The 25055-nt window shown below is 39.0% G+C and overlaps 1 protein-coding gene across 1 annotated transcript in view; it reads right to left on the bottom strand.

Annotated features, from left to right (window-relative positions):
- Positions 1 to 25055, bottom strand: part of adcy8 (adenylate cyclase 8 (brain)) — a 153573-nt gene that overhangs the window by 53948 nt on the left and 74570 nt on the right. The window contains exons 8-10 of the mRNA XM_072260863.1: positions 8372 to 8569; positions 7774 to 7874; positions 1452 to 1653 (exon numbers count right to left, since the gene is read on the bottom strand). Coding sequence (XP_072116964.1) covers positions 1452 to 1653; positions 7774 to 7874; positions 8372 to 8569 — 501 coding nt within the window. The remainder of the gene's footprint in view (positions 1 to 1451; positions 1654 to 7773; positions 7875 to 8371; positions 8570 to 25055) is intronic.

Here is a 25055-nt window from a genome sequence, read left to right as displayed (position 1 = left end):
CTCCTTAGAAAGGTTCTGATGCAGTTTGAGGGTGGTGTAAAGCCAAATAACTGAGATAGAAAATGTGAAGTATGCAAAAATTTGTCAGGATTAAGTTCAAAAAGCAGTTAACTTCATTGGAGAATTAAACTGTCTTTTAAACTAGAGGTGATGCAAATGGTGTAAGGAAATGTAGGTCAAAATAATGGAGCATATAATTATGAAAGAGTTGGCCTTGAGCCTTTTATAGTAACAATGCTCTAATTATAAGTGGTTCAAACTCTGGGAAATATGGTGTCCAGTGATGGTTCTCTACCTTTGTCAGTATCGAATTTAATTTGATGATTACTAAAAGTACTTTATATCTGACAGAAAGTCAATTAAAACGTTGTTCCCACTCTCTGGTTATTACTGTTCATGAGGATATTTAGTCAACTATCCTTGTATCCCTTGGTACTGATGGTACAAAACTAAATACAAATGCAAAATGGTATGGATTCAGAAAATCTAAAAACAGAAAATGTTGGCAATGCATAACGAGGTAAGAGAGCACCATCTGTCGAGAGAAAATATAAGTTTGCCACTCTGTAGAAGTGCTGTTTGTTGTAGCTTCTCCCCTATGATCCTCAATCCTCTACGTGCGCACTGCTTGTCCAGAAGAGGACAGCCTACCCCAGTGATCCTCTGCATTCGAAAATCCAGCAAACTGGAGTAGTGTGGTCAGGAGGTACTACCTCGATTAAACAGTGATGGCATTTGTTACACTGAGAATCTAAAGATGGGGTTTGCCATTGTAAAAGCCGTGGGTGTTATCAATAAAATTTAAATATCTCTATAATTTGGAGACATTAAAATACTCATAAAATTGATACAAATAATTGAAAAATATTAAAATTAACCATTTGAAACAGGACTGTAAAATGTTGAGAAAAAGCATCCAAAAACACATACGGTATATATTTTATACCACTAAAGTAAGAAGTAAGGATAAAGTAACCTTCTATTTTCAAATCTTGTGTTTTACAACCCCCATTGAAATCTAAAGCGTATTGTATGCTCTACTAGATCTAACATGACATGTTCTGAGTTGTGATTCCCTGAGAGGGAGATGTTCTGTAGTTCCAACTGTGCTGATTGGAAATGCCATCAATAGCTAAGATAAAATGGCCCACTGTTCCAGGTTGAACAGTCATTGACTGAATCAGTAATCCCATTTCTTTCTACACAGAGACCACCTGACCTGCTCACTGTTTCTAACATTTCCTGTTTTGTAATACAGAAACAAATATAATAGCCAAATGTTGGAATTACATCGCTGCTAATATTTACTATTTGCTTGAAGGTTGGAGAATAGAATGGACTATAACAGCATTTAAAACTGCATGATGTCCAGTGGTTTTATATTGAAAACAATATTGATAATTTATGGAGCCAAAGCTTTCTAAAATAGCAGAAAACAATGTAATACGTACTATATTTATTATAGCACCAAGAAAGTTTATCATAATGGAGGCAAATATGATGACATTCCTTGCAAAATTGTTTTCGTTGATCCAGCAGCATGATTTTCGAAGAACTAATGGCAGACATTTATAATCCTCTGCAGTAGTAATTAATACCAGTGCAGCATGCAACATGATCAATATGGTAAACTGGATCACCATTGGCATCATTCTATGGAGAAAACATAATACAATTACTTTGTTTAACTGCATGCATGTAAACTATCACTCCACATAATCTTACTTTTGTTACACGAATAATTAATCCAGGATGCTGCCTCATGAGTTGTTGGTCTGGCCTGATAATATGGCACGATGTGTTATACATGTTATATCATGTTATCACTGTAGAAATAGAAGAAAAATAGTGGGCTTGCCTTTCACATTTTCACTGGGTAGGAGCATGGTATCTTTATTCTCAGTTAACTGAATTGATATTATAGTTCCTGATCAAATTCTTGTCTTTTTGTTTGCGATCTCAACTGCATGGCCTAGGTGCTTGTTTACTTCCTTCAATGGAACACATGTAGTTTGAAAATTGGAATACTCTGATACACAATTTATAGACAATAAAGGAAAATGCTTTCAAAAGTATTTGAATATACATTCTGGCATCATAATACTTTGCGCAGCTGTGTCCTCCACATCCTTCTGTTTACAACTCACTATTTACAATTCCTGTTGCTTGTATCAGAATGGCAAATTTGCTAGCCTCCTGCCAGAAATGCTAACCAGAAACTTTGCACATTGTACTAAAATTGGTATGTTTTTGTTTCAATAGTGTTCTTTCTTGTAAAACTAGTGTTTATGCTTAATTTATGTTTTTTGTGAATGTTATTTATATGATTCTATGTGCCAGTGATGCTGTTGCAATTATGTTTTTTCATTGCACCTGTATATACATGCATTTGTGTATATGACAATAAATTCAACTTCAATTTTGACGTAAAGCAGAAAATAAGCAGTTCTGATGAAAAGTCATTGATACGAAATATTAGGCCTGTTTCTCTCTCCATAAATGTGTAAACGGCTGTAAAATTTTCCCTGTGTTATGATGATTTCACTAGGGGAGGCTGTTTGGGAACATTTGACTCCAATCACTGAATTATTTTCTTTTTGACCTCAGCCTTGTCAAAGCTCTGCTTCCCTCTACAATGTGGAATTCTACTTTTATGTTGCTCCTTTTGATGTCTCTTGTAAAATTAAGGCTTTGATGACAATTCAGCTGAAATGCTGCCAGATCATAGCTGAAGAGGAACAGCTTGACAAACTGACTAAGTCACCCTGGTGTACATATATTACAGTAGGACCAACCCACTTTATCTAACTACTTCTCAGCCAGTCTACTCTCAATCATTAGCAAAGTGATGGAGGATATCATTAACAATACTGTCAAGCACACTTATTCAACAATGACCTGCACAAAGAAACCTGGTTTGAGTTTTGCCAGAACCACTTGTCTCGAGACCTCATCAAGATCCAAAGATAGATCAGAGTTGAATTCTGGAGGTGTGGTGAGAATGGCTAGCCTGGAGTTCAAGGTAGCATTTGACTAAATGTAGCAATGACCAGGTCATACTGATGCCAATGAGTATCAAGAGTGAACATTTTAATGGCTGATGACAGACTTTGTAGAAAGAAAAGTGGTTGTGTTTTTAAGACTTTTATCATTCCAGCCACAGGACATCATGGAGCACTGTCCTAAACCCAATTATTTTAGCTGTTTCACCAGTGTCCTTCCATTAATCATAAGGTTTGAAGTGGGGATATTCACAGATAATTTTATTCTTAACTTCTCAGCAAATCACGCAAAACTGTCCTGCATACAGGAAGACTAGACAACATCAAGGCAAATGCTGATAAATGACAACTAATATATGTTCTACAGACAGTGCCACATTATGATTATCTCCAACAAGAGAGAGTCTAACCACCTACCCATATATTCAATTGCATTACCATTTTCAAATTTCTCACTATCAATGTCAGGGGTTTCCACTAATCTGAAACTAAACGGGACCAGCAACTCACAACAGTAGCTACAAGAGGAGGTCATAGACATGGTATCACGTGGTGAGTGCTTCACCCAAAACCTTTCCAATGTTGTCAAATGAAAGCCAGGAGCATCATGGGATACTTTACTTGCCTGAATGAGTGCAGCATCAACATCTTTCAAGAAATTCAATACCATTCAGGAAAAGGAACAGCCTGCTCTACTGCCAGTCCACAAACCAGCCCAAACATTCATTCACTGTGGTGCACAGTTGCTTTAGTGTTCAGCTTCTATAAAATGCACTGCTGGCATTTGTCCTGTGTATTGGAGAGCACTTCCCAAACAGATCATTTCTACCACTAAAAAGGAAAAGGCCGGTGGATGCATGAGACCATCACCAACTTCAGATTCCCTTCTCCAGCCTTAATCCTCATTGGATCTGAACACCAGAACCTTACCCTCAACTGTAGAAGTTCAAGGGTATGGCTCACCATCATCTCTCAAGGACAAATAGGAATGGGTAAGAAATACTGACCTTGTCAGCAATGTCCACATATTGAAAACAAATTGAGTAATAAAATTATTTGTTCGGTAATAAAATTATTTACCTTAGAGAGCTAAAGGTAAAGGAACCCTTAGAAGTCAGTGATCATAAAATATGATAGAATTCACCCTACAGTTTGAAACGGAGAAGCTAAAGTCTGATGTATCAGTATTACAGTGGAGTAAAGGGAATTGCAGAGGCATGAGAGAGGAGTGGGCTGAAGTTGATTGGAAGCAGACACTAGCAGGGATGATGGCAGAATAGCAACACCTGGAGTTTCTGGTAGTAATTTGAAAGGTTTAGGATAGATACATCCCAAAGATGAAGTAGTACAGTAGATTCTGGTTAATTGGGTCATCAGTTAATCAGGTCAGCCACTTATTTGAGACAACTTATAAAGAATGGAAACTAATTGAGAAAATAGCCAGGATTCCCCTCGTTTATTTGGGACACTATACTGCTTAAATGGGGCAGGAGACTGTTGCCAAGCAGTTTCTAACTAGTGTTAGGTGTGCTTTTGTGTGATCATTACTCTACACCATGCTTAGAGTGAGCAGTTTTTAAATACCATCAATTGTATGTGCCTGTGTTAAAAAAATGCAGCAATTTTTATCAGTGATAGTTGGCAAGAAATAAACAGTAAGACAATTCAGAACTGTTTTGTTTACTGTGGTTACAAGCATTAAGACTTGTAGATGCCAGACATGGTAGGAAGTGAAAAAGAAATGATTTCACTACTTCAACAAGTTTGGAACTATGACAAATTCAAAGGTATCAATAAGCATCTTGATTGTTACAAAAACATAAAGATTTGGAGGATGCAGTTGTCAATAGCGTTGTCTGAAGGCAGTCCATTGTCTACACTAGGTGCTTGCATTGATTTTGTTCATTTACAGTCAATTAAAAGAGCATGACAGTGTACACTGGATGAACTATTAGGAACTAATACAGTTTTATAGAACTGTAGTAGTATTGATAGTGTTCTAATTTGTTCTGTATTTCATTTAAATATATAATTTGTTTAATTATTTCCATGAAACTTTGGCTAATTGAGGCAGCTGCTTAACTGGGCCAAAATGTACTGCTCCTGAATATGTCCTAATTAACCAGAATCCATTGTATTCTAAAGGGAGGATGAGACAACCGTGGCTGGCAAGGGAAGTCAAAGACAGCATAAAGGTAAAAAGAGAGGGCATATAATATAGCAAAAATAGTGGATAGTTAGAGGATAGGGAAGGTTTTAAAAACCAACAGAAGGCAACTAAAAAAGTTATTAGGAGGGAAAAGATGAAATATTAAGTTAAGATAGCCAATAATATAAAAGGAGAAACCATCAGGTTTTTCAGATATATACTGAGGTGAGAGGTGAATACTGGATTGCTAAAATTTATGCTGGATAGGTAGTAGTGGGAAACAAAGAAATTGCACACAAACTGAATAAGAAGTTTTGTCAGTCTTGACTGTGGGAAACACAGTATGCCAGAAATTTGTGAGCGTCGGGGTCAGAAGTGAGTGTAGTTGCTATTACTAAGGACAAGGGGCTTGCTAAGCTGAAAGGTCTGAATGCAATTAATTCACCGGCACCAGATGGACTACACCCCTTGGCTTTGAAAGAGGTAGTTGAAGAGATTGTGAAGGCAGTAGTAATGATCATTCAAGAATTATTAGAGTCTGGAAAATTGAAAATGTCATGCCACTTTTCAAGAAGCCGGTGGGGGGCAGAAGAAAGGAAATTATAGGCCAGTTAGCCTGACCTCAGTGGTTGGGAAGATATTGGAGTCCATTATTAAAGATGAGGTCTCAGGGTATTTGGAGGAACAGGATAACATGGCCTGAAGTCAGCATAGTTTCGTTAAGGGGAATTTTGTCTGACAAATCTGTTGGAATTCTTTGAAGAAATAACAAGCAGGATAGACAAAGGAGAGTCAGTGAATATTGTTTGCTTAGATTTTCAGACGGCCTTTGACAATGAGCCACACCTGAGGCTGCTTAAGCAGATGAGAGCCCATAGTATTACAGGAAAGATACTAGCATGGATAAAAGATTGGCTGACTGACAAGAGGCAACCGGTGGGAATATAGGAGGCTCTCGCTGGTTAGCTACCTGTGACTATTGGTGTTCTGCAGTGTTTGGTGTGTCGTGTTGGGAACAATTATTGTCATGTTATATGTCAATGGTTTGGATGATAGGATTGATGGTTTTGTGGCAAAGTTTGTGGACAGTATAAAGATAGGTGGAGGTGCAAGTAGTGTTAAGGAATCTGCAGAAAGACTTAGACAGATTCAAAGAAGGGGCAAAGAAATATTGGATGGAATATAGTATAGGAAAGTGTATAGTCAAGCACTTTGTTAGAAGGAATAAAAGCATAGACTATTTTCTAAATGGGGGAGAAAATTCAAAAATCTGACGTGCATGCTCAGTCAGTTGTAAGGGAGACAAATGCAATGTTAACATTCATTTGGAGAGGACTAGAATATAAGAACTGAGGCTTTATAAAGCATCGATCAGACGACATTTGGAGTATTGTGGGCTGCTTTGGGATGTGTTGGCTTTGGAGTTGGTCCAGAGGAGATTAATGAGAATGATTCCAGGAATGAAAGGACTAACGTCTGAGGAGAGTTTGACAATTCTGGGCCTGTACTTACTGGAGTTTAGAAGAATGGGGCGGGGGGGGGGGGGGTCTCATTGAAACCTATTGAATATTCAAAGGCCTAGATAGAGGTAGATGTGGAAAGGATGTTTCCTATAATTGAAAGTCTAGGACCAGTGGGCACAGCCTCAGAATAGAAGGATGATATCTTGAGAACAGAGATTAGCAAGAAATCTGTGGAATTCATTGCCACAGTCAGCTATGGAGGCCAAGCATTGGGTGTATTTAAAGCAGAGGTTGATAGGTTTTTGGTTGGTCAGGGCATCATAGTTTATGGGGATAAGGCAGGAGAGTGGGATTGAGAGGGATAACAAATCAGCCATGATGGAATAGCAGAACAGACCTGATGGGTTGATTGGCCTATTTCTGCTCCTATGTCTTACGGTCTTAAAACAAAAACTACAATGATATTTCCAGTTTGTTTGGTTTAGAGTGCAATCAGTTTCTTTTTAAAGCCACATGAAATGAACAAATTTGAGACATGAGTGCTACTGTAATCTTAATGTATGAACATTTCAATCTTGTAATGTAGGTTCAAATACTGGGATGAACTACAGTTGAGGAAGTGAAGACTTGGCAATGCCTCATTCAATTACTTCACTAGTTAGTCACCAGCATTCTTGACAGGATTTGACAAGGCTTCAGAGATCTGTTCAGAGATTATTCTATTTGAATACCTACCAGATCTAGTCCAACATAACAGCATGTAGATCTATTTATAGTGCAATGTCAATATTCTTTAACATTTCTCAAACACTTGTAAATGTATTAAGTTGACAGCACATTATAAGAAATCTATGTTATTAGTTCAATTCCTCTACACATTCATTGTTATCAGAATTTTTCACTTTGACAGTTCCTTTTGTCTCTAGATCACTTTCTCCTTCTCTACTGAAATACTGTTTGTTTGTGCTTGTTTCCATTTTCCTAATGCAAAATCTGGTTTAAATAAATTTGCTGCTGCACAATGTGCAAGTAAGTGAATAACAAATCTTGCTTCCAGATGTCATTTTGCCTAACATGAAACACTCAATATCATAGTACAAAATATGGTTAAAAATACACAATCGATCTTTCAAGTACAAGGGCAATTTTTAATACTTACCTTGCTATAGGCAGTAAACTTTGTATTGCTGTGATAAATATTAGAACAATAAAAGCACACACCAGGTTTGACTTGAAAACTTCATCTCGCATCTGTGAATACTGTAGAAAGAAGCACAAACAACAACAGGTCAGATTCTCATGAATCTCATAGTGCTTTGCAGTGATTATCTGCTCTATGGGAGATCTGGGAAATTAGCAAGATCTTGCCTATCAGGATGGCCAGTGCCAATTCAAAGAAAATCTATTGAGTTTCTAATGGTATTATTGGTGCTACTTACTTTACAGAGAGTGCTTTCAAATTTTAAAAGTTCAATACTTAACCAAATCAATGGATGAACTATAAAAATATAATGTTTTGATTAACAACCTTTTCTTTAAATGAGTTTTCCTTTCATAGTTTAACTATGTCTCTATTCATTTTATTAGCCAGTATAAAGCTTCATCACGGGAAAGGTATATAATAATATAAGTCGTTACTCTTAAAATTTCAAAAATTGTAATTGCATTGTTTTCTGTTAAAGATTTTATATCTTTGGCATCATTTAATGCGTCCTTTTTGCTAATGCTGCCAAAATGTGTATTTGTGGCCCAGCTACCTTTTCCTCCAGGCTGGAGTCTTTAAACATCAGTGAGAAAGGCTTGATATGCTCTCTTCTTAATTTATCCCCACTCCTTAAGTCGATGGTATGTTCTATTCGCTTGTTAATTTCCTCAGGCCCAGACTGGACATGCAAAGCTTGTGCAAGGTGGTTTGGAAGCAGGTTTATTGAATTTCTTGTAAGGGCAGCCAAAGTCTAGGGAAAGCACATGCAAAGAGAATAAACCCCTCTAGACCTCTGTTCAATTGCATTAGAGTGAATAGTTAAAGGACATGTGACAAGGTGGAGATTATACGTTGTTGAATCAAGAAAAATACCATTTTCTTTTATTCTTTTTACTTTCAGCTCTATCTACACGCATCGCATACTTAATATTTTAACATAATAACTACAAAAGCACATCTGCCATTTATCCACTAAACCACAAATACCATGCAATAAATCATAGTGAATCCAGTAAGTTATTTTAATTTTCCAGGGCCATAGAATTATTCCAATTTCAAAACTTAACTTAGATAAACTCCAATTCTCCTTTCTTCTCTATCCTAAGCAGTATGAACTAGAGATTATAATAGATAAAATTAGCAGCAAATGCTTTGCTTCGAGGGAAAGAGATATTCCTTTGCCTCTTATCAACACAAAGGAAATATTTTAATTTATTAGATTGATGCTGCCTCTGAAGTCTTAGCCAGAGGAAAATTATACATGTACTTTAAGAGTTTGATGCTAATTTTGTGTAACAATTTTAATAATACGTTAACTTTGATTTTGTAATCTTGTTTTCCAAATTTATTATCAGAAATATAGATAAATACTTTTTGGTGAACATTTGTAGTAGTACAATTAATTGTTTATTTAAAATGGCTAATAATCCATCATAACTCAATTGTTTATCTGTTAAGTGGGAAGGTGGTGTGATATCACTAAACAAAACAAAATTAAAAAAAGAGGAAAATCCCTGTATCTTTTATTTAAATTATAGTTTGATGCAAATCAAATTTGAGTATAGATCTATCAGACTGATGGAACCTTTATAGATTAGTTGCAAAAACAGTAAACATTGAAATATATCCAGGTAAACCATCATTAGAATAATCATTACCAGTTTGTAGCACATATTTAGTTTTTTAAATATATGCATAAAAGTTGAGCTTTGGGACAAAATAGACAGCAAAAAAATCATCAGTATATTCTACACTACCTTTATGTTCTCCAGTTGAAATCATTTACTCTTCTGAAAAAGGATCTAGTGCTTTCCTGGTGTACATGATGAATAAATTTTTCTTGGGCTTTTAGCTGGCTATAAGTATTGATTTTAACTGATGTTTCAAGACAAACTCTGCCATCTTCATCAGGGGTGATGCCTGGGCATGTCTAGTTTGGTGGTATTTATACCCCCGTTGTCTGTCCCTCCTGACTGGTTAGTCCTCATCCAATCAGGTTACAGCTGTCCCACCTTGATTACAATCAAGTTCCAGTTCTTACTTTGAGCAAGACCTTAATCTTTGTTAAAATTCTTTTCCTCTAGTTTTATCTCAATGGCTTTCTTCTCCAGGTGGTCCCAAAATCCACTGGCACAGCATCATAGTTTTGTCCCTGTAAGCACCAGCTATCCCGAGTCCCAGGTCATGTTTGACCCGCATAGGCTATGATTTGAGTTTCCTTATGGGTTTGTGAATGGTATTAATCCAGTATTTCTTGAGGATCCTGGCAATCCTTCCAGAAAACATGGAAATATAAGGAAGACAGGGGGCGGCGATGGGTTCCTCTTAATTCTTAGGTTTCCTGGTCTTTTCATCAGCCCTTTCCTTCATCTTGTAGCCATTCTGTAGGAACGTCATCTGTAATCATCTTATTTCCTCATGGAGACCCTCTGGGTCTGAAATAGTTTTCGCTTGGTTATTCAAAGTATTTTAAAATGCTTTACATTGAGAGGTGTGATGGTGGCTGTTATTGTTGAGGTAAAAGTTCATGTGAGTGGGTTTCCAATAGACGCCATGTCCAAAATTATTGTCTGGTTTCTGTCATATTAGAATGTCCAGGAACAGGAGGCAACCATTCTTCTCCATCTCCATCAAAAATTGAATATTTGGACGTATATTATTTTAGATGGTTGGGGAGCTGTTGGATTTGCTGGAGTCCATGAGGCCACACTACAAAGGGGTCATGGACGTATCTGAAGAAGCATTTTGGGCATAAGGGCGATGAACTCAGAGCCCTCTCCTCAAAGACCTCCATGTAGAAATTAGCAATAGCCAAGCACAGGAGGTGTATCCATTTGGGTGACCTGGAGAAATAGGTGGTAGTAGAACACTGCTTTTGCAGTGGGCATAGGACTGACTTTGACAGCACAAAACTACTATGCCACGCTAATGGCTTTTGAGATCGTCTGCTGAAGGAAGCCATTGAAACAAACTAGAGGAAGAGAAGTTTAACAAAGATAAAGATCTCGCTCTAAGTAGGAACTGGAATTTGATTGTAAAAAGGTGGGACAGCGGAAACCTGATCGGTTGAGGAATCGCTAATCAGGAGGGGTGGATGACGGGGTATAAATACTACTGGACTAAACATGCCCAGGCATCATCCCTGATGAAGATAGCAGAATTTGTCATCAAAATGTTGGTTAAAATTGATACCCGTACCTGGCTGGAAGCTCAAGAAGAGTTTATTCATTTACTCTTCTTATCACTATTTTCAAAGACAACAAGATAGAAAAGAAATACCTTTATTTATTCCAACTAATAAAGAGGAATAATATTTCATCATCAGTTAACCCCTATTTTTCCTGCCCTTACATTATTAAAATGAAGAAATATTAAACATAGTTTTGTTCTGTAGATTTTCTTTGTAATTACATTTCAGTATTAAAATTCCAAACAAGAGAAAATCTGCAAATGCTGGAAACCCAAGCAACACACACAAAATGCTGGAGGAATGCAGCAGGCCAGGCAGCATCTATGGAAAAGAGTACAGTTGACATCACAGCCCGAATCTTCGACTATACTCTTTTCCATAGATGCCGTTGGCCTGCTGAGTTCCTCCAGTATTTTGTGTATGTTGTCAGCATTAAATTTATATGTTTTACTGCATTACTTATAATGTTGATGTGAACCAAGCATTTTGACTGGTCCAGACCAAAACTTTATTTTATATCAATAAAGTTAAATGCTAAATGCTATGTATTTATCAGCAAGTAGTTAAAGCTCTGGTAATGTTCAGCATTGGCCATACCCTCAATGGAGTTAGACACAAAAAATGTGTGTGTGTATATATATATTCATTTTTTTTTTCTTTTCCAAAAGAGCGCTTTGCTTAATTTATGGTTAGGAGGATAAAAACAGATATACCCTCACACAAACAGGAGCACACAGAGCCACCCCTCTCTGACAAAATCAGATTACTGGTGAAAAACCTTGTCAAATGACCTTTAAGCATATTACAATGTTTAGCAAACGTGCAATTTACCAACTTAGTTAGGTCTGAAAACTGTGAAAAATAAACTAAAGGTTGAAGCTGCAATATCCCTTTTCATGGGTTTATAGAAATGGATTTACTGGTTAAACATTGTACAGCGCCTGCTAAAGATGGAGACTACCATAACCTCCAGGTGTACAAATGATGTACCATCTCTAGTGGCTTATAAAGCAAAACAATATAATTTCATCTTCAAGATTTGTGTTTAATTCCAATCCAATAAGAACTGCTCATTCACTTTGACTGCTGTAGGCCGCCTAAACTGAATTGCTTGTGGATGATATACCCAAATTACAGAAATGGTTTCAGATCTAGGTTTCGTTTTAAAGCCATCCAATGAAATTGTTAGAAGTGATAAAAGCATGGAGAGTGTGGGAATTAAGGTATGATTCTACTGAAGTAAAAGTCTTTGTGAAGTTAAATATGGGACATGCTATTGGAGTGAAGAAGCTGTTTTTAACCTGTGGCATGCCAGTTCTTGTAGTGCGGTATACTAAATGTAAATTTAATTCGGAAATGCTACATTGGGGACTGGAAACGCAACAAAATGTTAAGGCAACAGAAAACTTATCAAAGTGGAATGAAGCTCCAGTGGTGAAGTCATTCCTTTTATTAAATTACTCCCATTACTCTCTATTTGACTATTGTGAATGTTTCTCAGCTGGTTCTTATCCTCTGAGAAATGCACTGTATGACCGCTTATTTAGGTTACCTGTATTTCTAGGATATTGTTTTCTTGCTATGGATTATGGTTAAGTGGCACAACAGGTCCTGTGTAGAGTCAGAATGACATCACTTTAATGACTTAATAAGAGTAAATTGATGAGGCAGGGATTCCATGGGAGATTGAAGTCCAAGAGGTAGAGTGTGTTAATGGGTGAATTACAATTCATAAGTCAAGGGTGATTTCCTGCACTGTGATGACATTACAAATAAGTCAAACCCAAGCCTGTAAGGTGAAAGGAAAATATGATTCAGCAGCCCACACTTTAACTGTCAGGGTTCTGTTTTGTTAAATAATAGAGTTAGTATAATGTTCAATTGATCATGGAGAACTGTGATCAGAGGAGTACTACAGAGCTGAGAAATATTCACAGGAATTGTAAAGGAGAGAACTATTTCACCCTAGACAGTTAGGCTCTATTTTTCTTGCAAAAAATGCTTCACTAGGATAGACTAATCAAGTAGGTGTTTAAAATGGTGTTACCCATTAACCACTTTTCAAAGAGCAGTGAAAGAGATAATGCAGTTGTTCACTTCAATAAAAGACTTCTTACAAAAAAATATAATGCCCATATATCAAAGCAACTTAAATTTTCTATAGGGTATATTTATGTTAATTATCACTACTATATAATGTTGTTTATTGTAGCTAGATGTGCATCACTAGATGATTATTCTTACTTCTGTAATAATTGATTTCATAGTTGTACATTGTCAGGCACTATATAACAGAAATAATAAACATAAAGACATGCAGAATTAGAAACAATGCAAATATATCATTCATTATATGTAGCTGATTGACCAGTTTCTGAAAATGATGCATGCACATGGCTATGTTAAAAAAGCAGGAACGGTATTGAGCTGTATCCTTCTGAACAGAGACCAGCATGCTGATACTGTGTATCTTTACATGCAATACTGACATGGCTTAATGGTCAAACCATCTTCAGCAATATGAAATGAGATTCTGCACTCTTATCAATTATCTCTTGTTTTCTTCCCTAAACCTCAAATCAATATTCCCTTCAGAAAGATGCCATGGAATGTAACAGCTCAGTGAAAATTTTGGTGTCACACATAATTACTATTTCACCCTCTTTAATAAAATGTTAGTTTGCAACATACTTCTGTCATTATTCTGCAAACCACATCCATTGTCACAAATAAATACAATGCTACACCTAGATTCCATTCTATCCACTAATCCGAAACCTATTTTTAAGATTCCTATAAGTTGCTGCTTGATTGGCACACTTCTGGTATCTTCTATTTTAGATTTTTTAGTATTTGCAGTTCTCCTTTTATCATGACCACATTTTGACATTACCAAATGTCAGATGGAAAATTAATATTGACTGAGTGAATATATCAGAGGCTGAATTATGAGTGAATAACTGTCTAAATTAATTCAGCAGTGTTAAGAAGGATTAAAAGGGTTTTATACTTTAATGCCAATCATCAAAGACCTGCTTTTAATCTGCTTAAGACACTCTGACAATGTATTTGACTTGAATACATGGAAATAAATGACTGCTTGTAATAATAGGAAAATAGCAAATGACAGCAGTTTTTAGTGATAAGCTTAAATCATTTTCTCTCTCTTCATTTACAGAAACAACTGCGACTGGAAATAAATGAAACAAGGTAGATGAAAAATTGCTTAAAAACTCTTTCATTCTACCACCATCCAGGTCCCTAGGATTTTATGGTGCTTAGGGGTTGAATCTACTGCAGAATTTATTTACTGCAAGAATTGTTTACTAGAAAAAAAAGCATAATTCAGAAATTAATATACATTCCACTACTCCTCCCAATATGATTCTGGCTGAAGCAGGGAGAGGTAAATGAGAAGAAGGGAAGGGAGAGATGGAAGGATGACAAAGGAGGGCAATGGAAAAGTTGGGATGAAGAGCCAACAGAGGGAAAGTGAATGCAAATGAGAAAGGAGGGTTGAACAAAAAACAAGAGAAGGGGAGAATGTGAGGAGAAGTACACTATGAACAGAAAATAGAAAAGGGAGCTAAGGAAAAGAAAAATGAAAAAAAAGACAGAGGGAAAGGGGTGGAAGAGAAGGGAAGGGAAGGGAAATACAAGGGATTGGTTGGAAAATAGAAGCAATTCAAAGAAGGGAAATGGCATTTAGGGCAAAGACAGACAACAAGGAAGAGAGTCTCAGGAGGCAAATTATCTCAGGAGCAGTCCTTAAGTAATAAAATAATGACAACTACATCAACTCAGAAATTGCCAATAGCTGAAGAACAAGAAAGGGTTCTGAATGTGGAGTGAATGTTGCCTCATAGGATGCCTGATAGGTTTGTAGCTGGATACATGTGATAATGTCAAATGCTTGATAAGGAGTGACAGCAGCTACTAATACATGACCTAATGTAGTTTAGGAGAAGCTACAAGAGCATGTATTATACTGTACTAGGATGCATAAAAACATCTGTCAGTAAAAGGAAATTATGCATGATTGTAGATCGCCAGTATTAATAAGTAGGGTAGGAAATGGAGAAGACCCAGTTTTTCCAAAAGGAGGAGAAGATGGCGGTGTGGCACAGCTCGCAGCAGCCACTCCGGTGGTGATGTCTGTTATTTGTCAAGTAGGGTGCTGTGCACAATCCTAATTTAATGGAGATGGACGTGAGAGCATGGAGGAACATCTGGTGAGACTTCTGAAATGCCTGCTTCACTGCTGCTGCTACTGTGTGGTCCAGAATCTCTGGAGGAGAAGGCCCTGAGTCCTCGGCTTTGCTTGTTGCTCAGCGGCCGGGGCGGGGTCGAAGCACTCAGCAGAGGATGGTGCTTGGAGAGGCTGGTCGGAGGCTCGAAGTTTTTGGACGGACTCAGAGTCTGCTGCGGTCAGGTGCTTCCAATGGTGCTGCATCGGCAAGTTGGCAGTGCTTGGAGGTTCATGGCAGGGAGAGTTTCTCCCTTCTGCCGCCTACGTGAGATGATGAGTCTATCGGGACTTTGAGGCTATTTTTTTTACCGTGCCCATGGTCTACTCTTTATCAAATTATGGTATTGCTTTGTACTGTTGTAACTATATATTATAATTATGTGGTTTTGTCAGTTTTAGTCTTGGTTTGTCCTGTGTTTCTTGTGATATCATTCTGGAGGAACGTTGTATCATTTCTTAATGCATGCATTTCTAAATGACAATAAATGAGGACTGAGTGTCCTCATAATCTAATCTAATCTAAAATGGTTAACTGAACCTTAGGGCTCTTTTTCAGGAGTGCTCGTACTAGTGGAGCTGGGGGAAGTTTATTTTCCAAAGGAAGGTATGTTTAGTACCAGATGATGATGTAAGGCTGATGCCTTGAAGGAGCAAATTTCAAGTTCAAGTTTAATTGTCATTCAACCATACACAGGAATACAGCCAAATGAAATAGTGTTCCTCTGGGGCCAAGGTGCAAAATACAATACTACAGTCACACACAGCACACTGGCCATATAGCACATATAATTATGATAGCAGAAAAAACATAGTTACAAAAAGTATATAATAATAATAATAATATAGCTCAAATCCCTGAATGTCATGGGCGGTAGATTGATGGTGCATAAATGTTGTCCTGGAGCCATGTTTCTGGAAAAAGAAGCTGCAGCAGTTCCTCATTTCATGCAATTGGAGCCGCAGACCAAAGCAAACTAGCTCATCTTCCTGGGAGTGAATACTAGAGAGCAGCAGCGATACGAGGGTCCAGCTTTCAACTCAGTGTGGAATCCAGCAGCACACAGCCAGTTCCAGGGTCTGCTTTGCTGGCAAATGTAACAGGTGACTCCAAGGCACAAGAGCCTTGTCCGTGCAACAACCGAGACGACGCAGCTCCCCTGTTTGCCTTGCCAATGAACCAGTGAATCGGGCTCGCAGTAGTCCACGTTACCAATGTCCAACTGGGTCTTACAATCTTGAGAAAAATGACCAAGCCAATCACTTCCAACATTTGTTGGATCACATCCCACCTGCGTGGCCGAAGCAGGCTGCAACACAATGCACAATGAGTCCAGTTCCAGTGCTATTCAGCAACTTGCTAGGGTACACTCGCCATACCTGATGTCTTAAATATCCAGCAGTGTCTTGGGATCATAAAATAGATATAAAGGGCAAATAATTGCACCTTTGTTTGGACCCAGAGAAACTGTTGCATCTGAGTGCACTGTCATTTTACTAGAAAATATTTGAAGGCAATGCACACGTAATATAGCAGAATAGCCTTCTTCAAGTGGCCCCAGATAACAATGCAACCAATGGCAACGTCCTGCAGATGGTTCACAAAACCACTTCCTTAACTCCTTTTACTTCTTCTTCTTTCAAGTATGATTCTATTACTAAACTGTGATTGGAACCTGTGATTTGCATTTTGAAGGTGTTTTTCTGGGCCGATTAACTTGTCTGTCATTTTGCTGTCTCTGAGGGAGTTCAGTGAGTTTTGGACCAGAGTGTACAGCCTGGAGACCATGATCAACTCCATTGTTTCTCTTTGATTGAGGCGTTGAGTAAGGTTGAAGTCAACGAGGTCGAGAGCAGAAGGTGGGCGGGTGTTCGGTGCCACCTGCCTGCATTTGACTGATTTTCCTCTCCCTCTCACTAGCGGCTGTCTAGAAAAATACGGGGGCCCTTCGATCCATGTTGCAAAGATTGATCAGTGAGGTAGTGGACTTGTTTTGAGGGACTTTGAGGTTCATCGCATGTGTTTCTGGATTCTTGTTACTGTTTTTGTGTGGTTTGATCGGGGCGATGAATGTGGACTAAAGCACTTTGACGAAGAATAGCCTTGCAGCCTACAGTAAGTTCTACACTACTGGACCCCTGGTTTGATGTTTGATATTCTATGTGTTGTTCACTTGCTTTCCCGGTTACACAACTTGTCATTTTTTCGCTCGTTGAGGGCTTGCTATTTTCTTGAATGGGTTCCATGATGTACCTTTGTTTTGTGTCTGCTTTTGGGAGGATAAATCTCAGAGTTGTATTCTGCATACTTTATACTTTATAGTCGTCAAATAATTGATACTAGAATGTACAATCATCACAGCGATATTTGATTCTGCACTTGGCGCTCCCTGGAGTACAAATCGATAGTAAATATTAAAAATTTAAATTATAAATCATAAATAGAAAATAGGAAAGGGAAAGTAAGGTAGTGTAAAAAAAAACGGGAGGCAGGTCCGGATATTTGGAGGGTACGGCCCAGATCCATGTCAGGATCCCTTCAGCAGTCTTATCACAGTTGGAAAGAAGCTGTTCCCAAATCTGGCCGTACGAGTCTTCAAGCTCCTGAGCCTTCTCCTGGAGGGAAGAGGGACGAAAAGTGTGTTGGCTGGGTGGGTCTTGTCCTTGATTATCCTGGCAGCACTGCCCCGACAGCGTGCGGTGTAAAGTGAGTCCAAGGACGGAAGAATGGTTTGTGTGATGTGCTGGGCTGTGTTCATGATCTTCTGCAGCTTCTTCCAGTCTTGGACAGGACAACTTCCATACCAGGTTGTGATGCACCCTAGAAGAATGCTTTCTATGGTGCATCTATAAAAATTAGTGAGGGTTTTAGGGGACAGGCCAAATTTCTTTAGTTTTCTCAGAAAGTAAAGGCACTGGTGGACATTCTTGGCAGTGGACTCTGCTTGGTTGGACCAAGGCAGGTCATTTGTAATATTGACCCCGAGGAACTTAAAGCTTCATACATACTTTGATAATAAATGTACTTTGAATCTTTAGAACCATAGAAGGACCAAGGGTTAGTTTTGCGTTACTTCTTCGTTACAAACATTTATCCAAAGGAAAGGTGTCATTAATCTGAAACATTCATGTTCTTTCTCTATCAATGCTGCCTGACCTGCTGTGTATTTTCAGCATGTTCTGTTTTTGTTTCAGATTTCAATGAAGATTCCATAGTGCACCCCTACCCACCCCACTCCACGTTCACCAAAAGGAGAAAATTCTGTTCTGTGTCCCACCACATTCCCAGCAGTTACTCATGGGATATCTGCCTAGGTTGCTACTGGTTATCGTTCCTGAGATGGAAGAGCACTAAGTTGTATGATGCCAATATTCAACAGCAGCAGCTCCCCAGCCCAATTCAAGTGAGCCCTGACTCACGAAGTCGAAGCCCTGTTTTTCAGTCAGTTTGGGTGAATATCAGTCTGCCCCATCAGAGAGTATGGGTTGGAAGCAATACAACTCTGTAATTAGAATTGAAGAGAGCCCTGGAGAGTGTTGTAGGACAGAGAAACCTTAAGTGCAAGCACATAGCTCCTAGAAAGTGACAGCACAGGTAGACAGGGCGTATTGGCATACTCGATTTCATTAGTAGGTTATTGAGTGTAAGAGTTGGGATATTATGTTACAACTGTACATTATGGTGTTGTAGTCCAGAATTTAAAAAAATGATAAATGGTAACTGGTTGCAGTGTTCAAGTTGGGAAATTGTGCCAACAGGAAACTGAAGATGAAACCCAAGATCAGCATGATGAAAAATGGAGAGAAATCTTAAAAGAAGTTTTAGAAGAAAAAAAATGATATTTGTCTGAAGATAATAACCTAATAAATTCTAGATTACAAACAATTAAATTCATTCCTAGCTCCATACCCTAAATACATGGCATGGCACTACAAGCACATTGTGCTATGCTTTCAAAATTTTGAAATTATGACACAAGATTTTGAAACTAGATTTGCAATGGCAGTCATTAGTAAATTGCGTGTTGGATGTATGTGACTGATCTGTAGGCACTTTATCTTTTATCCACAAGAATTATTGGCCCAGGCAACAGTGATCATAACTTTATCCACAATACCTTTATCTCTAAGTTACACCCAATCCCACCCTAGATTCTGTGATTCTTTAATTTTCATTGAATCTGTATTCTGCAAATCCCCAAATAATTTCACTTAATAAAAGCATCATTCACTCAAGATAATTAAATACCAAAGAACAGAGGTAAGAACAGTCCATCTAAACTATGAAGATTGCTCCATTGCTCAGTAAATCCATGGATGGTCAGATCATGGCATCAACACCTTCTTGCCTGTTCCTTATCACTCTTGATTTCCTTATAGAACCATAGAAACTACAGCATAGAAACAGGGCTTTTGGCCCTTCTTGGCTGTGCCGAACTATTTTCTGCCTAGTCCCACTGACCTGCACACAGACCATATCCCTCCATACACCTCCCATCCATGTATCTGTCCAATTTATTCTTAAATGTTAAAAAAGAACCCGCATTTTACCACCTCGTCTGGCAGCTCATTCCATACTCCCACCGCTCTCTGTGTGAAGAAGCCCCCCCTAATGTTCCCTGTAAACTTTTCCCCCCTCACCCTTAACTCATGTCCTCTGGTTTTTTTCTCCCCTTGCCTCAGTGGAAAAAGCCTGCTTGCATTCACTCTATCTATACTCACCATAATTTTATACACCTCTATCAAATCTCCCCTCATTCTTCTACGCTCCAGGGAATAAAGTCCTAACCTATTCAACCTTTCTCTGTAACTGAGTTTCTCAAGTCCCGGCAACATCCTTGTAAACCTTCTCTGCACTCTTTCAACCTTATTTATATCCTTCCTGTAAATTGGTGACCAAAACTGAACACAATACTCCAGATTCGGCCTCACCAATGCCTTATACAACCTCATCATAACATTCCAGCTCTTATACTCAATACTTTGATTAATAAAGGTCAATGTACCAAAAGCTCTCTTTACGACCCTATCTACCTGTGATGCCACTCTTAGGGAATTTTGTATCTGTATTCCCAGATCCCTCTGTTCCACTGCACTCCTCAGTGCCTTACCATTAACCCTGTATGTTCTACCTTGGTTTGTCCTTCCAACGTGCAATACCTCACACTTGTCTGTATTAAACTCCATCTGTCATTTTTCAGCCCATTTTTCCAGCTGGTCCAAGTCCCTCTGCAGGCTCTGAAAACCTTCCTCACTGTCTACTACACCTCCAATCTTTGTATCATCAGCAAGTTTGCTGATCCAATTTACCACATTATCATCCAGATCATTGATATAGATGACAAATAACAATGGACCCAGCACTGATCCCTGTGGCACACCACTAGTCACAGGCCTCCACTCGGAGAAGCAATTCTCTACTACCACTCTTTGGCTTCTTCCATTGAGCCAATGTCTAATCCAATTTACCACCTCTCCATGTATACCTAGCAACTGAATTTTCCTAACTAACCTCCCATGCGGGACCTTGTCAAAGGCCTTACTGAAGTCCATGTAGACAATATCCACTGCCTTCCCTTCATCCACTTTCCTGGTAACCTCCTCGAAAAACTCCAATTGATGGGTCAAACATGACCTACCACGCACAAAGCCATGTTGACTCTCCCTAATAAGACCCTGTCTATCCAAATGCTTGTAGATTCTGTCTCTTAGTACTCCCTCCAATAACTTACCTACTACCGACGTTAAACTTACTGGCCTATAATTTCCCGGATTACTTTTCAATCCTTTTTTAAACAACGGAACAACATGAGCCACTCTCCAATCCTCCAGCCCCTCACCTGTAGACAGCGACATTTTAAATATTTCTGCCAGGGCCCCTGCAATTTCAACACTAGTCTCCTTCAAGGTCCGAGGGAACACCCTGTCAGGTCCCAAGGATTTATCCATTTTAATTTTCCTCAAGACAGCAAGTACCTCCTCCTTTTCGATCTGTACAGTTTCCATGATCTCATTACTTGTTTCCCTTAATTCCACAGACTTCATGCCAGTTTCCTTAGTAAATACAGACGCAAAAAACCTATTTAAGATCTCCCCCATTTCCTTTGCTTCCGCACATAGCCGACCACTCTGATCTTCAAGAGGACCAGTTTTATCCCTTACAATCCTTTTGCTCTTAATATACCTGTAAAAGCTCTGAGATAGTCCACTAATCTATCTCAGTCTTGAATATTTTCAATGACTTTAATTTCAGGAGTAAAAATTCCAAATGCTCATTTCCTTCAAGGAAAATAAATGTCTCCTTATTTCTGTCTTATATGGGAGGTCTCTTATTTTGAAGTTATGTTCCATGAAATGCCACACACATATAGCTTGGTCATTATCACTCTCACCTCAAGGTCAAATCTTTTCATTCCCCATTAGATCTGCTTGGAAGGAAAATGCACTTCACAATGAGATAGTAAGGGCTACGATAATGTGTGAATCAGACAACTAGAGTTGATTACAGCAAAGGTTTTCTTCTGCAGTACAAGCTTTGGAGTCAAGAGGCACAAAACTTAAATAAGATACTGCCAATGTCTGGAGGGTGCAACTACAACTTAGCTGGGATCTGTGCTGGAGTTTCTACTAGGGTTTGTATTATAAATATGGAATTGTAATTTATTTTAAAAAATGACACTCAAGTATATTCTCTATATTTTAAACCTCAAGGATAATTGGGTAATTATAATATTTTTAAAGATTTTGGCAGTCAGAGGTGAGTTAATTAGAGATTAGTAAATTGTTTATAGACTTTATCTTGCAAGTCAAAGGCTTGTTTTTGTTTTGTAGCAAGGTATGATACATTGGAGTGCAGCTTCTATTATTTTACACATGAAGGTTAATTGACACAATGTAGTTTGAATAAAGGGTGAAATTTCATGCTCAATTACTCAATTTTTAAGAACTTTTTTTGTAAGAAAATCTATTTACAAATCTGTACTTGTTAGTATTCCATTGGTAAGATTATCTTTCAGGGATAACAGATCAACTGACATTATTACATGAATACTATCATAGTTTTATAGATGAACAAGTCCACATGGTTCATTCCTGAGTCTTCCCTTCCCTTCCCTCTCTTGACCTCCCTATGTCCATGACAGGGAACAGGTAGACTACTAATATCAATTACAAGCCCATCTTTCACAGCCATCTCGCCCACGTTTCTTATTCCCTGTAAGGATAGACTGTTTTGTTTCTCTGTGTATCTGTTCTGACAATAAGGTTTCCACACCAGTGTTTTTGAGACAACTTCAAATTTCCTTATCACATTTTTTTCCATTCCCCAGATGACATCTGACTTGCTGAGTATTTCCACCTTCTCTTTTACTTCAGATTTCCAGCCAATGCTGTGTCTCCATCTCCTTGTTCCAGTATTGTTCATTTGCTTTTCTCCCTTTCTTCTGCCCTCATTCTTCTCCCTCTATCAACACAAACACGCTTGTGGAGGATTACAAATACCTGGGGATATGAATTGACAATAAACTGGACTGGTCAAAGAACACTGAGGCTGTCTACAAGAAGGGTCAGAGCTGTCTCTATTTCCTGAGGAGACTGAGGTCCTTTAACATCTGCCAGACGATACTGAGGATGTTCTACGAGTCTGTGGTGGCCAGTGCGATCATGTTTGCTGTTGTGTGCTGGGGCAGCAGGCTGAGGGTAGCAGACACCAACAGAATCAACAAACTCATTCGTAAGGCCAGTGATATTGTAGGGATGGAACTGGACTCTCTGACGGTGGTGTCTGAAAAGAGGATGCTGTCCAAGTTGCATGCCATCTTGGACAATGTCTCCCATCCACTACATAATGGACTGGTTGGGCACAGGAGTACATTCAGCCAGAGACTCGTTCCACCGAGATGCAACACAGAGCGTCATAGGAAGTCATTCCTGTCTGTGGCCATCAAACTTTACAACTCCTCCCTTGGAGGGTCAGACACCCTGAGCCAATAGGCTGGTCCTGGACTTATTTCCTGGCATAATTTACATATTACTATTTAACTATTTATGGTTTTATTACTACTTAATTATTTATGGTGCAACTGTAACGAAAACCAATTTCCCCCGGGATCAATAAAATATGACTATGACTATTTGTTTACTTACTTTTCCAGTTCTAGAGAAAAGCCAGTGATGTGCATATTGGCTTGGTGAAAGGGGACTGTGGGTGGTAGTGGGGAGTCTTTATTCGGATTGAACCAGTGATGTGCCACAGAGATTGGTACTAGGTCCACTGTTGTTTGTCAACTATGTTAAGGATTTGGATGACAACATTGTGAATATGGTTGGGATGTTTGTGGAAGACACCAAAATTAGTGATGTAGTGGACAGTGAAGTTGGTTATCTAAAATTTACAATGGGAACTAAATAAGTTGGGAAAGTGGGCCAAGGAATGACAGGTAGAATTTAATTTAGACTAGAGTGAAGTACTTTATTTCCGTCAGTTAAACGAGGGCAGGACTTGCATTGTAAATAGTAGGGCCTTGTTGAACTTTGTAGAACTGAGAGATGTAGATGTACACGGTGCAAGTTTCCCTGAAGTAGTGACACAGCTGGACAGCATGGTGAAGAAAGTGGTTGGTATGCTTGCCTTCATTGGTTGCGGGATTGCATACAGGAATTGACACGTACAAGCCACTGGTGAGAACAGACTTGGAGCATTGTGTGCACATCTGGTTACCCAGCTATAGAAAGGATGACATTAAACCGGAAAAGTGTAAGGAAATATTCATAGAGATGTTATAGGGACTGCAAGGCTTGAGCTATAAGGAGAGGTTTGATAGCTGTAACTGTTTTTCCCTGAAGCATGGGGGTCTGAGTGATGGCTTTGTATGTAAAGGCATGACAGCTGTAGAAAAGGGGTGTGGTCACAGTATTTCTTCCAGGTAGTCCAAGTCCAGAGGACAGTGATTTAAGGTGAAATGGGAAAAATTTAAAAGGGACCTGATGGGCAAATCTTTCATAAAGGAACTACAATGGGGTGTATGGGGTGTCAGGAAGGGGTAGCACCTCTGGTGGGGGAACATGTCGCGTCCTTTTCAAGGTGGTTAGTCCACCATTGGTCCCCACCTGGAACTCAGCTCTCACCTGTGGCTCCCCATAGCTGTTTGCACGTGACAGCGGCCACACCCTGGGCAACGGCTTCAACAAACCGGTTAAACCAGGTGAGGGTAGCCGACAGGTCTCAAACCCTTGGTGAGAGAGAGAGTTGTCTATCCCAGCATGTGAAGACAGACTCTGGCAGATTGAGCGGACGAGACCAATGGAAGGTCCAACGGTCAAGAAGGCGGTCTCTGCAAGCATCGTGGAACGTGTAGAGCAGGACAAGACACAGAAGACATCCTGGTCATCCACTGCGCCTAGTCCAATCTCCGGCTGTCTCGACTCTGTCTTGCCACTAATTCCAGATGGGAATTGGGAAGAGAGAGTGAGGCTGATGCTGCGTAACTCTCCCTCACTTAAATCCAAATCATGCGCTTGTCTCGACACCATCATAATGGTGCCGAGTTCCTCATTGACATCGACGATGGACAAACACACATATGGAATGAGCTGTCAGAAAAAGCTGCAGACAAGCACGTGAAGAAGAAAAAAAAACACCTGGAGGGAAATGAGCCTCATGCAGGTAAATGGGACTGGCTCAGATAGGCATCATGGTAGGCGTGGAAGGATTGGGCTAAAGGGCCTGTTCCTAGGGTGTATAATTTACGATTCACTTGTTCAGCAGATTTCTCTCACCAATAATGAACATGTTGATTTCTG

Source organism: Mobula birostris, chromosome 1, assembly GCF_030028105.1.
Source record: "Mobula birostris isolate sMobBir1 chromosome 1, sMobBir1.hap1, whole genome shotgun sequence".
NCBI classification, from domain to species: Eukaryota; Metazoa; Chordata; class Chondrichthyes; order Myliobatiformes; family Myliobatidae; genus Mobula; species Mobula birostris.
Note: the sequence above shows the minus strand (reverse complement) of the source record. Positions and strands in the feature narration are given on the sequence as shown.